General features: G+C 34.6%; 1 protein-coding gene and 1 long non-coding RNA gene across 2 annotated transcripts in view; both read left to right on the plus strand.

Annotated features, from left to right (window-relative positions):
* The first annotated feature begins 2,985 nt into the window (after positions 1-2,985).
* Positions 2,986-4,647, plus strand: LOC117105254. The gene is made up of 2 exons (XR_004444875.1): positions 2,986-3,110; positions 3,273-4,647. It is a non-coding gene; the product is annotated as an uncharacterized LOC117105254 (long non-coding RNA).
* A 2,110-nt stretch (positions 4,648-6,757) lies between these two features.
* The window catches only part of LOC117105310 (deoxyribonuclease-1-like), a 12,611-nt gene continuing 6,479 nt past the window's right edge, over positions 6,758-12,889 (plus strand). The window contains exons 1-6 of the mRNA XM_033246428.1: positions 6,758-7,176; positions 7,857-8,023; positions 10,149-10,237; positions 11,114-11,197; positions 11,771-11,886; positions 12,228-12,340. Coding sequence (XP_033102319.1) covers positions 7,868-8,023; positions 10,149-10,237; positions 11,114-11,197; positions 11,771-11,886; positions 12,228-12,340 — 558 coding nt within the window. The 5' untranslated portion in view covers positions 6,758-7,176; positions 7,857-7,867. The remainder of the gene's footprint in view (positions 7,177-7,856; positions 8,024-10,148; positions 10,238-11,113; positions 11,198-11,770; positions 11,887-12,227; positions 12,341-12,889) is intronic.

The raw sequence follows: 12,889 nt of genomic DNA on the forward strand, positions 1-12,889 counted from the left end.
TATACACAGCATGTTGAAATCGATTAAAATAATGTATAGGCCTACAGTACATTATAGGCCTACTAATAATTCGGATATTCGGATGATAAACGCCTGCAACATCATCAATTGGACCTTAAAGGACGATGGTCATTTTATTCAGATTGGCCTTAACATGTTTCAGAGCAACATCAAAGTGACACTTTATTAAAAACAATCGATGAATTTTGTTACTCAAACGTCTTTATATTGATATTTTCAAGCCTATTAGATGACCTGAACAAAAAGTGATCCAGAAATCGTAGGCTTACTGTACAATATATTATGGCGGAAGTAAATGTTTGTCCGTCTCTGAATTTTAATAGTGTTACTGTAATCATGGAGGAAGAAAATAGATAGCCTATTATTAAGTATTGGAATGGTACCTATTTTTTGTTTTAACATGCTCTAACTCATTTTCTTGATCTGTTACTTTTTAATGTTCAGTACGATTAATTGTTTAACACTATGCTTTCTTAGATAAGATAGTATAATACATACTCCAATACGGTTGCGTGCATTTTGATACTTTCGATACATCAGTTACCGTGTTTCAGTTTTTGTATAGGTTATAGGCTGTTGTAAGTCTTTATTGCATCACTCAAAATGGGTTGAATTTTACAAAAGTAAAGGGTTTAAGCAGAAAAATCTAAACAATTTTTTGTTTTAACATGCTCTAACTCATTTTCTTGATCTGTTACTTTTTAATGTTCAGTACGATTAATTGTTTAACACTATGCTTTCTTAGATAAGATAGTATAATACATACTCCAATACGATTGCGTGCATTTTGATACTTTCGATACATCAGTTACCGTGTTTCAGTTTCTGTATAGGTTATAGGCTGTTGTGAGTCTTTATTGCATCACTCAAAATGGGTTGAATTTTACAAAAGTAAAGGGTTTAAGCAGAAAAATCTAAACAATCAACATTTAAACATTTTTCAACAAAAAGGACCCACATCACAAAAACAGCAAAAAGAAACAGTTTTAAAGGGCAAAAAGGCAACCAATATTAAAATTATTACTATTATTATTATTATTGTTATTATTATTATTATTATTATTATTATTATTATTATTATTATTATTATTATTATTATTATTAGTAGTAGTAGTAGTAGTAGTAGTAGTAGTAGTAGTAGTAGTAGTATTATGGTAATTACAATTATTGTAGTGAGATTATTATAGTTATTTTAATTACTGACTTAAAAATGAACAAAGCATTCGCCTGTACAGTTAGTCCTTTCTAGCGTTTTTGGAGGATAAATTCTTTAAGTTTTCTAAGATGGTAATTGGAAGGGGCTTTAGGAAGGAGGTGGTGTATTGAATTCCCATCACTGCGCTTCCTTGTATTTCAGCTGGAGGGCTAAAATGCAAGTTACGATAGCGCACCGTCTTTCGGATGAGATGTTTAACCTGTTGGTCCCGTGTGCATTATGGCCTGTGTGCACGTTAAAGAGCGCAGTATACGAATTGGAAATGAGTAGAAATTGTTTCCCGATGTACAGTGGCGTAACCACAATGCACTCGTGGACAGTGGTCCGCGGTCCGCAGGGCCCCTGTCACCTAAGGCCCCGAAGGTGCCCCAACCCATAGGGTCCTCGCTAGGGCACCCTTACCCAAAAGGGCTTTGTTGATACATAACAGCATAATGTGTCTCCAAGATTGACTGTAAGACATATATCACAGTATATCCAGTGAAGGTTTAATGGGGGCCCTGTCGGCCTGGGGCTCCCCTTAAATTTTCCAATTGTTTAAAAATGGAAATTATACTCGCATTTTAAATCTATATGAGTGCCATTTCCGGCTACTTCGAGGTGCCGTATTCATAAATGATCTTACCTTAATCCCAACCATGCTGGGGCTGAGGTGGCATAGGTGTGTGAAAGTCCCTCCCTACCCACATTCCCTCTATTTTGAATACCTTGATCTGCAATTGATAGGCCTGCCATATAATTTAAATCGTTGTTAAAAGCAATCTAGAATACAATGCGAAATATTAGAAAAACGAGCACATTTAAATACCCACAATCAAAGTAGTGACCGGATCAAAAAGGGGCTCCCAGTCTCAGAAATCCACAGGGCCCCGGGCCCATCGTTAGGCCACTGCCGGTGTAGTGCCCAATCACCACCAGAAGGACCTCACTGGAAACAAGTATTCTTCCGACTTTTGTGGGTTCTCCTTGGTGTTTACACCGAATATATCCATTAACCCATAAGGGACAGATATAGAGAAAGAATTTTGTTTAGAGATGGTGGAGACCACAGACATTTAAAAAAATAGCTTGTTTTGGAGTAGGCATAGAGTGATGCTCTCTTTTTTCTGGTCTTTCTCTCTTTCTTCTTTATTTTTCTGGTGGGTCCAGGAGACCCGTGTCTCCTGGACCCACCCTGAAACGATTGATTGAATGATTGTTTGATAATACTTATTTACATTGGCAAAGCCAAGAAAATGCACGTGTATATGCACAGACCTAATATATATATGTTGCACGCAAATATTGAAATTAAAAATGTGTGTGCAAAATATTATTCACACAACATTTTTTTGCATTGTCTAATAATTAAAGTCTTTTCATCCTTAACACTTATCTCTAGGGGGATTACCCACCCGGTGTCACTTCGTGAGCAAAAATGTTTTACTGATATGCATGGTGCTCCTAACATTGTTTCGGCCCGGGACCCACGACTCGTTGTTGCCCCACTGGGAGGACAAATCAATCAGTCAATCAAATATACTATACAACACGTAACCTGTCTCTTATACACATCTAGATGTGTATAAGAGACAGGTATAATACATACTCCAATACGGTTGCGTGCATTTTGATACTTTCGATACATCAGTTACCGTGTTTCAGTTTTTGTATAGGTTATAGGCTGTTGTAAGTCTTTATTGCATCACTCAAAATGGGTTGAATTTTACAAAAGTAAAGGGATATGAGGTGAGGTGTTGTTTTATGTTGTTGTTGGCCATACTGTATTTGGGACCATTTTATAACAGTTTGCTCTAAAAAGTTCATTTTTTTACCAGATGGACGATGTCAGTGATCACTTTCCGATTGAGTTGGAGCTTCTTCCTGATCCAACGTAAATATATGCTCTATCTATTCATCAATTTAGCATTTTATATAAAATTTATATACAATTGTACATTTAATTTAGAAATATATTTTTCACTTTGCTTTATCTCTCGATTTTTTCCTTTCCTACGATTTTTCTTCTCATTTCTTCTTTAAACTTTTTTTACAGGTATCCAAATGACGAGTTATAAAGTGAATGACACATGTCAATCAAGCATTGGTTCTCATAAGCCTACCTTGTTCACGTTAAGGCATTTTAGTCCCCATAAGATGCTGTTATTCAACAGTGGGTTGAAACGCGTTTGTAAATTTGGATGGCTATGGATGAGGTCTATTTGTCATTAAATGTACCCCTAACTGGTTCTAAATTCAGAGTGGATAGTTATCAATATTTTACTGTTTCATTTTCGTTGTTGGTTACAATTTGTGGTTTGATCCTCGGATACTTATGACTCGAATATGCTTATGTCTTCTATGATGATAAATTCTTATTGTGAGTATTGATAAATTGTGTATTTTATGGATGTTCTGCTTTTGCCTTTGTTGTTAAAATTTGTAAATGATCAATATGCCAGTTCAAATTATATGAATGGACAATAAAGTATAATTGAGATTGAAATATTTAGGACTATACAAAGACGTATATGAATGCTGGAATGCAGGTAGGCCTATTCTAACGGATTTGGTGCGCCAACAACATCTATCAGGATAGAACAGTTATTTACTGGTACTATGTTTAAATTGTCTATACAGTATACAGTGTCACAAATACTATCTCCCAGTTGTGTTAAGCATTTACTTTATGTTAATTAGATGGAAAAAACAGACATCTTAATGTAAGCTAAGTAATTGTATTTTTCATGTTTGCTTTGTACATTATTTATAAGCAGGTTAGGGAGTCTAGTTTCTTCAGTTTATTGGAAAGAATACTTAAAAACAAAATTAATTTCTTTAGTTAGGAATGTTAATGTACAATTTAGTATACTGAAGAATAATGCCTCTCTCGCTGCTAAGAGAAAATCGGCACCTTGTTAAATTTAAGACATTAGGCTGGGTGTTCGCTCAAACGAACGAACAAAATTACAGTTAAATTCAATTGCTTTTATATTGTTATTATAATGCGTACATTTATTGATATAGATATTCTTTACTCATAACAAAGGTCATAATATTTACTTTCCTCGTTAGGGGAACTTATTTATAATGGAAACAATTAGAGACTAATACCTTATCGAGTAATAGGTTAGTTAATTGCTCATTATTGAATAAGTACATGCAAAATAATAGATTGTTTATAAATATATAAACAAATATAACTAAGTAGGTCGACACATAGTAATGTTTAATTTAGCAGTCAGATATACGTGAATGAGTAATAATAATAATAATAATAATAATAATAATAATAATAATAATAATAAATTAAAAAGATGTAATTACAAGTAGAAAATAAAAAAGGAATAGAATACCACTCAGCCTGATACTCAGATGCAAAACTGAGCTGGAGGGGCAGAGCCTTCAAATTGAGGTTAGCTCATTATTAAGAAGAAGAAGAAGGAGAGGAAGAAGAAGAAGAAGAAGAAGAAGAAGAAGAAGAAGAAGAAGAAGAAGAAGAAGAAGAAGAAAAAGAAGAAGAAGAAGAGTAAATTTACAAACAATTGACCTTTCTGCTAAGCCGGCCCCGCCCTTGGATATTGTTGCTAAGGTCGCACAAAACGCCGGCGTAATAAACATACACAAAGCACGTGCGTTTGTGTGTGTGGACAAATTACACGTGCGTATGAATGGGTGTGTGTGTGTGTGTATGTGCGTGTGTTTGTGATACACGAGCGTATCCGTGGCCCTGTTCTGATTGGTCAGTTTTAAGTTTGGTTGACAGTCCGGAGTGGTCCATTGCTATAATTATTGACAGTCTATGATGAAAGAATATTTTATAATCAGAGCAATCTACGATTTTGAGTGGACAAAATTGCAACAAAAAAATCCCCGATTCCCAATTGCTGCGCATTTCTACTGTTTATCCATTTGACAACAATATTGTTGTCAACAATTTCGAACTATTACGCATTATTTATGAAATTTGCAGAATTTGTAAGAAAAGCTTTTAATTAACTCAGACCACCATAAGTACGTTATTTATATCATTCAGAAACACAATATATTATTTAATTCAAATGGATAATATATATTACAGGGCTATTTCGTACTCAATTATAGTTGGTACAGTGTCTCTTAATTAGGCCTATACAGATACAGTACCATGTACCATACCGGTTATATATATACTGCAATATGATAACTTAATGTTTACAATTATTTTTAATAATTTCAACGTAGACTAGTATGTAGATTGCAATGCATGCATTTCTCCTGACTGACAAGCTAATTGTTTACTTTTGTTGCTATAACTACTGTTTAACGTACATGTAGCTTCTAGCTACTATACTTTCACTTTTGCTCAGTATTGTATTTTAGACTTGAAAAATGTCCAAATAGATCGGTTGTGTTCCAGTACATTTTCAAATGAATTTCCTCGTACGTGTCCTTTTACATAAATGCCTTTTGCCTATCATAGTAGCTTTCATGTAACACGTGAAGAGATAAACTTTAAATCGTCTAGTGGTAATGCTTTATACATACGGCAAAGAGGAGGAACCTCAAGGTCATGTATACATAATTAGGTATTAAGTGAACAATACATTGTGTCTAATTAGCTGATTATATAGAAATTGTTTAGGGAATAGTTATATTTGTTTATGCTAGGAAGATAGTGGCTGAGCTATCTATGACTGAGTAAAAATTTCCTTCTATGTCTGCATGTTGATACTACAGTAGTTCACTTTTACTGTTAAGTGAACATAGTTCAGGGTGACATATGATAATGAATTTCTCATATAAACATAAATTACATGGTTTAGTAATGTTCGAATATGTTCGAGTGTGTATATATATATATATATATATATATACTGTCTCTTATACACATCTAGATGTTTGAGCTTTGCCACAGTTGTAGTTTTACTAACATTACTAAATTCCAGCTTTTGCAGTTTAAATGAGTGTGCTTTGAAAATGAAGCGCTTTCAGATGCCCTTTTGACGCAAAGCGCTAAATATGTCAATAGATATGATTATAAATGAACAATATGTGTGTGTGTTTTTAATATATAGCTTACTGGATACGGTTATAATAGTCTGTGTATATATATATATATATATAAGAATACGCTTGTTGTTACTGTAAGTTTCAAGAATTAGCAATGATCAGACAAGTAATGGATGATGTTATGTGCTTTGCTTTTTTACACAGGAATAAGTATTTTGTTAACGTTCTTTTTTCTCGGTCCGGTGGTTTGTTGATATGACGGCTCTTAGCGATTAGTTCTGTTCTTTTATTGATAATAGTTGGGTCGGTTTCTACCATTATTTGTTAATATATTATTTATTTTATTTCCCTCACATCCAACAGCAAGTACACTCGCCACTTACAGGATGGAGTGATGCTTTATAAACTAAGTCTCTTTATGAGGCTTAGAGAGTGGAGTTGTTTTTAGTAGTGAGAAAAACTCCTGCTGTGACAGGAATTGAACCCAGGACCCTGGGATCTGAAGGCAAGAATCTTAACCACTGAGCTTATTATTCCAACTTGCTGTCATTGGTGAGTAAGCGGACATTTATCGGAAACAACCAAAGGAAGTCGCGACGAGGGAATGGTTCCTGTGAAACAAACATAACACAAGGCCCTAAAAGCAATAAACATAAACTAAACAATCTTTAATTCAATATTGGAATAATGTAGGCAGTACCTGAGCTACATGTCCTTTGACGAAGAGCTCACATGCCGTAGTATTGATAAGTGCAATATTTCGATTTTCATTGGGTGATTATTTATATCTGTTTGGCAGCAGACAGCACGGACGTACATCCATACACAACACGATTCGCATACCCACGTTGGGTTCACAATACAACCATGGCTTGCGTGTCAACATAGGATTCTACAAACTTCTGCCACATTGTTGTAGGTCTAGGCCTACTGCTAGCATCAACAAACACGACTTCTCACAATAGCAAGTAAGTGTTAGCGTTATTTTTTCTTTTATATCTAAATGCAAGATTTATTCAACAACGGTATTTCAATATTTTCGATTTTTGACTATCGATCGATGCAAGATCCCCTGAAGAAAGTACAGTAAACAGTCAATAGACTATCGATTTAGAGGAACCACCACTTTTTCATAGCGCCAAAAATTGGTTGACAACAAATGGAACTGTATGTAGTTAATTCAATTCAAAGGCAACAAAACATTTTTATATTCAAAAACCTCATTTGATCGGATAGGCCTACTCAATCAAGTGACTATCAGTAAGTTCAGAGGCTGCCAGAATTACGTCATTGTCAGTGTCAAAACGAATTTTCAGTGGGAGGACTCTAGTAGGGGGCGTATTTCATAAGTTAAAATAATAATAATAATAAAACATTAATGTTGTTTGTTAAGTGAAGATTTTTGTTTTGAAGACTTAAGGTAATAATAGGTTCCATGAGTATATTAAGCAAGTTTCCTATAAGAAGTATAGAGCAGAGAAACGGGACATGTTTCCCGTCTGTAGCTAGGCCTATACACCTTAAGACATCACGCAAGACTTGGGTCTAGATGAGAAATAATATTTTCATAAAGATGTTTTGCAGATATTGACAGTGTTTTGGTCAATTACTGATAACATTGTTCATGCCTGTATTATCTTAATCTTAGAATCAGAGAGCATGGCGTCACTCTCTTTTCTTTTGGTTTCGCTCTGTTTGGTCGGAATTCTATGCGATAGTTTCGCACAAGGTGGTCTTGACATTGCTGCCTTCAATATTCAAATATTCGGAAGAGCAAAGATGGATAAGCCAGAGGTGGTTGACGTACTAGTCCAGGTGTAGTATGCTTTCTGTTATGAGAATAATTTAAAGTGTTTTAATTAGCAACACAGTATACGTACGGTATTATATGGTTTGTAAAATTCTCAGAATCTTGAAGTCGACCCGTAATGTCATTAGATCTGAAATTGACAGTTTTGATGACATCTATAATAAATCAATACTTCAGAAATTAGACATCATTAAAGATCTTGCCCCTTTGCATCATGAATCAGTGGCGTAACCAGGGTTGCCAGATTGTCGACAGGCTTCACGGCCAAACACACGCCATCTCACGGCCAAATTCGGCCAAACTTTTTTTCGATATCGGCCAAAATTCGATCAGATTTTAATGCGATTAGAAGACAACAGTGGGTACATTCACAACTTCGAAGTCTCTGCAAAACGTGCTTGAAATTGGAGGTGCCATCGGACCCGAGTGAGCATTGATATATGGCTTTCTACATAAAGAACACTGCAGCACCTAGGGCTATACAATCAAAGCGGGCAATAATAAATTAATTAAAGTACAGTATTTAATTTATATTCAAAAGAGATAGAACCTCCACTAGTAAGATGAAAATATAGAATTTAAGCTAACAAAAACAAAATATCCAAAACAAGTCTACGTTATATTAGGCCTATAATGAAAAAAAATGTAAACTTTTCAAAAATTCGGCCAAATATAGTTTGGCCGTGACTTTTCAAATGCTACGGCCAGGCAAATTTTAATACGGCTAGATTTGAGGAATCTGGCCGTCAAAAAGGCCAAATGGCAACCCTGGGCGTAACACCTATGTGCTCTCGTGCGGCGGATCGCATGTCCCCCGACTCCTCGGGGCCCCGAAGATGTCCTAACCACATGGTCTCTGAGTACCCTTACCCAAAAGGGTTTTGTTGATACATAACAGCATAATGTGTCGCTGACGTCGACTAGGGCTCCCTAAATGTTTTAATTTTAAGTATGCGAGTGCCATTTCCGGCCATTTAAAAGTGCCGTAATCATAAATGGTGGGACAGTTGCAGTTCACTTATCTTGTATATATATACCCATATTTGGCATACAACTGTAACTTATCTTGATAGTGTTTCGGTTAAATATTTTCCTTAGTGCATGGTTTCTTTTAGGCTGGATACGAGCACAAATTAACGTATGAACCCACAGCTAAAAGCACACAAAGAGACAACACAAGGAAAAGAAAAAGGAACATCACCTGGTTCAACCCTCCATACAGCAATAACGTAAAGACAAGAATTGGACATGAGTTTTTAGAAATTGTGGATGAATGCTTCCCACCCAACCATGCACTAAGGAAAATATTTAACCGAAACACTATCAAGATAAGTTACAGTTGTATGCCGAATATGGGTTCAATAATCTCTGCACACAACAAATCAGTACTTAATAATACCACAATCCGCACAGATAATGACGTCAAAGAATGCAATTGTCACGACGTGTGCCCCCTATCCAACAAGTGCCTAACCAAAGGAGTTGTATATCAGGCCACAGTCATACGCCAAGACGACAACAAAATAGAAACTTATGTCAGACTGACAGAAAACACTTTTAAGGGCAGATATAATGGACATAGTAGCTCATTCCGTAATGAAAAGTACAAAAACAGCACGGCACTTGGCCAATACATTTTGAAACTTAAAGCCGATTAATATAAAATATGAAATTAAGTGGAAAATATTAGGTAAATGCAAACCATACTCCAATATCAGTAAACGCTGTAATCTGTGTTTGCTCGAGAAATATTTCATTATAATATGTAACCCTGAATTAAGCTCACTTAACCGTAGGAATGAATTGATTAGTTGCATGTAGGCATAGAAGAAAATTTCTACTGCGGTACCAATATACATAGGCCTATACAATACAGAGCTTCTAATCACCTCTATGAATAATAATGAGTATACTAATTAACTTTTTACCAATAAACTATATAACAATATAATCTATACAGCAATTAGCAGTTCCACCATGCATGATTGTTATTCTGCAGTCTCATTCAGAGCCTAGCACCTGATGATTGAGGAAGTACCTCATAAAACAGCCTGTAGTGCAATAAAATGTTGAATTTGTAACCAAGCGTCATCTTGTTTTGATTATAATTTGTTTTCCTTATCTCTGTAGATAATCAATCGTTATGACTTAATTTTGGTGCAAGAAATTCGAGACACTTCAGGAGAAGCGATTGAGCAGCTCGTGGAAGAAGTTAATAAGTAAGGAACTTAGCACGTGATCAGTATGCCTACATTCATGAGCTGGATATGCCTATAATATCCATAGTCTATATGAATTCTGCTATTATATTTTTAGTATGCCAAATTTAGATTTTATTAAATTGAGGAGGTGTAACTATTGAAAAACAAATAGCATTCGAATTAGGTCTACTGCAATGCTCTGTAAACATAGTATAAACAAAAAAGATTAATAATAAAAACAATGCTCGAATATAGAAACATAAAATATTATAATATCGAGCACCAATTGTACAGAACACAACTTCCATTTAATGACTAGAATCCCGCCACCTTGCCGAATGGAAACATATTGCATAACAAATACAAGAAAAATACGACATGTTAAAATTTTAAACACACAGCTTGATATTAACACTATTATATACGCTTAATCTTTGGATACATACATTTACGGTACCTAATGCATCCAAATCTTCCCGGTCAAAGAGTAAAGTACGGTGTACTTAAGATAGTCAGTCATTAAAATCAATTGATAAAGCATAGTTATCAAGAAACATTTTTTAACAGATAACCCGAATATAGAAATAAGATCAATTTAAACAAAATACAGTCATATAGTTAAAAGGAAAGAGAAAGTAGTTGTATATAATACGAGTGTAGCTATCCGTCATATAATAATGCGGTATGTATTTATTGTAATATAAGAGGGTAGCACTTCCAACACAAAGCTGACTTCTATATTACATGGCATGTCAACACAGTTAATAAACTTTTTTGAATTAAAATCTAATAACTTCACAAAAACTAAGGTAAGACTGAAAAAAAAAATGTAATCCTATTAAAAAAAAAGGTATCGACTAGAAATCGGTCCATTTAATTACTGTTTTATTAAAGAGTTGCAGATGATCCGTATGATTACGTCATAGGTTCACGTGTTGGTCGTACAAAATCCAAGGAGCAGTATGCATTCATTTACAGGTAATCATAATTACGACATAGACCTAATAGACGGATTTTCCTTATAATAATAACAATAGCAACAAAAAGAATAATAATTACAACCACAGCCACTACCACAACCACCACCATAACAACAACCAGAACACCAACATAACAATCACAACAACAAACATAACAACCACAATAAACATGCAATAGTAACCACAACAATATAACAACCACAAAAACATAACAACAACATAGCAACAACAGCAACATAACACTCAATAATATAACAACAGCAATATAACAACAACAATATAACAACAAAAATATAACAATATAACAACAAAATAACAACAGCGATAGTAACGACGACGATGATGATGATAATGATGATGATGACGACGACAATGATGATGACGTCGATGATGATGACGATGGCGATGGCGAAGGTGATGATGACGACGATGACTGATGACGACGATGATGATGATAACGATGATGATGATGATGACGATGATCATGACGACTATGATGACAATGACGATGATTATGATGACGATAATGATGATATTGTGGCATCTCAGCTCGTTCTCCATTCTTTTTAAGGTCAGATGAGGTTGAAGTAATAGACAGCTACGAATATGACGATGGGGATGAGTTGTCTGGTGATGACTTGTATGAGAGGGAACCGTTCATCGTCCGCTTACAGTCTAATGCGACACGTAAGACTATACTGTAGTCGAATGGAATGAGCGCATTCGCGCTCATTCCATGCATAAACGGCGAACAAAAAAAAAAATACAAAAAACGGACACAATCTCGATAATTATTCTAAGATTACCAGAAATGTATGTATGACAAAAGACATAAACATAACAATTAAATAAGTAGTAAGTAAACGTTCTCACTGACAAAAGTGAATTATAATAATGTAAATAATTATATTACCAATTATTATATTGCCAGACGGTATATTAGATGGACTTAATATATGGGGAATCACCAGAAGCAAAGAAGTGTTTAAAATTAACACTATTTCTTATGTATTGCCTAATTACTGTAGTTGTGAAAGATTTCGTGATTGTCGGAATACACACAAAGCCGACGAACGCTGTATCTGAAATTGACAGTCTTGTCGAAGTCTACGACGATATTCTCAACCGATGGAATACTGACGTGAGTCTAATTGTTGCTTCTATTTACTTTTTTAATGTAGGTCTGCATAAATTGTATACCATCTTACAAGTAGCATTCGCATAGTTACTTCATAATATTTATAACACAGGTATTTTGTGTAGTGTTGTGTTGTTATTGGCTATTATGTTGTGGTAATCACTTGAGAGGGGCGCAATTTGAAATCCTAACACTATAAGAAATATATTTAAACCCCGATTTCTCTGCATATGTATTTGAAAATGCTGATATATGATTTGTTGTAATGGCCTTTTGATTTAAAAATGTTGTTTATTTGTATAAGCTTATTCTTGTTTTGGAAAGGAATGTATTTCAAGGTGGCTGTTGCCTTTGCTTTTGTTTTAATTTTTAATTTTGATTTTAGAAATTGAATAAAAAAAAACCAATAAATAAATGTGCGTATTGCAACTGTACCGGTATCGTACAGGAATAGCCACACTTTATTGCTAGTTATGGCGTCCTCATAACACTTGTTATAAATATGAATTCATAATATCAATCCTCTTCATATCTGATGTTACGGTTACACAA

The sequence above is a fragment of the Anneissia japonica genome, unplaced genomic scaffold (genome assembly GCF_011630105.1).
Source record: "Anneissia japonica isolate Jap-2015-1 unplaced genomic scaffold, ASM1163010v1 scaffold287726_len2788222_cov184, whole genome shotgun sequence".
NCBI classification, from domain to species: domain Eukaryota; kingdom Metazoa; phylum Echinodermata; class Crinoidea; order Comatulida; family Comatulidae; genus Anneissia; species Anneissia japonica.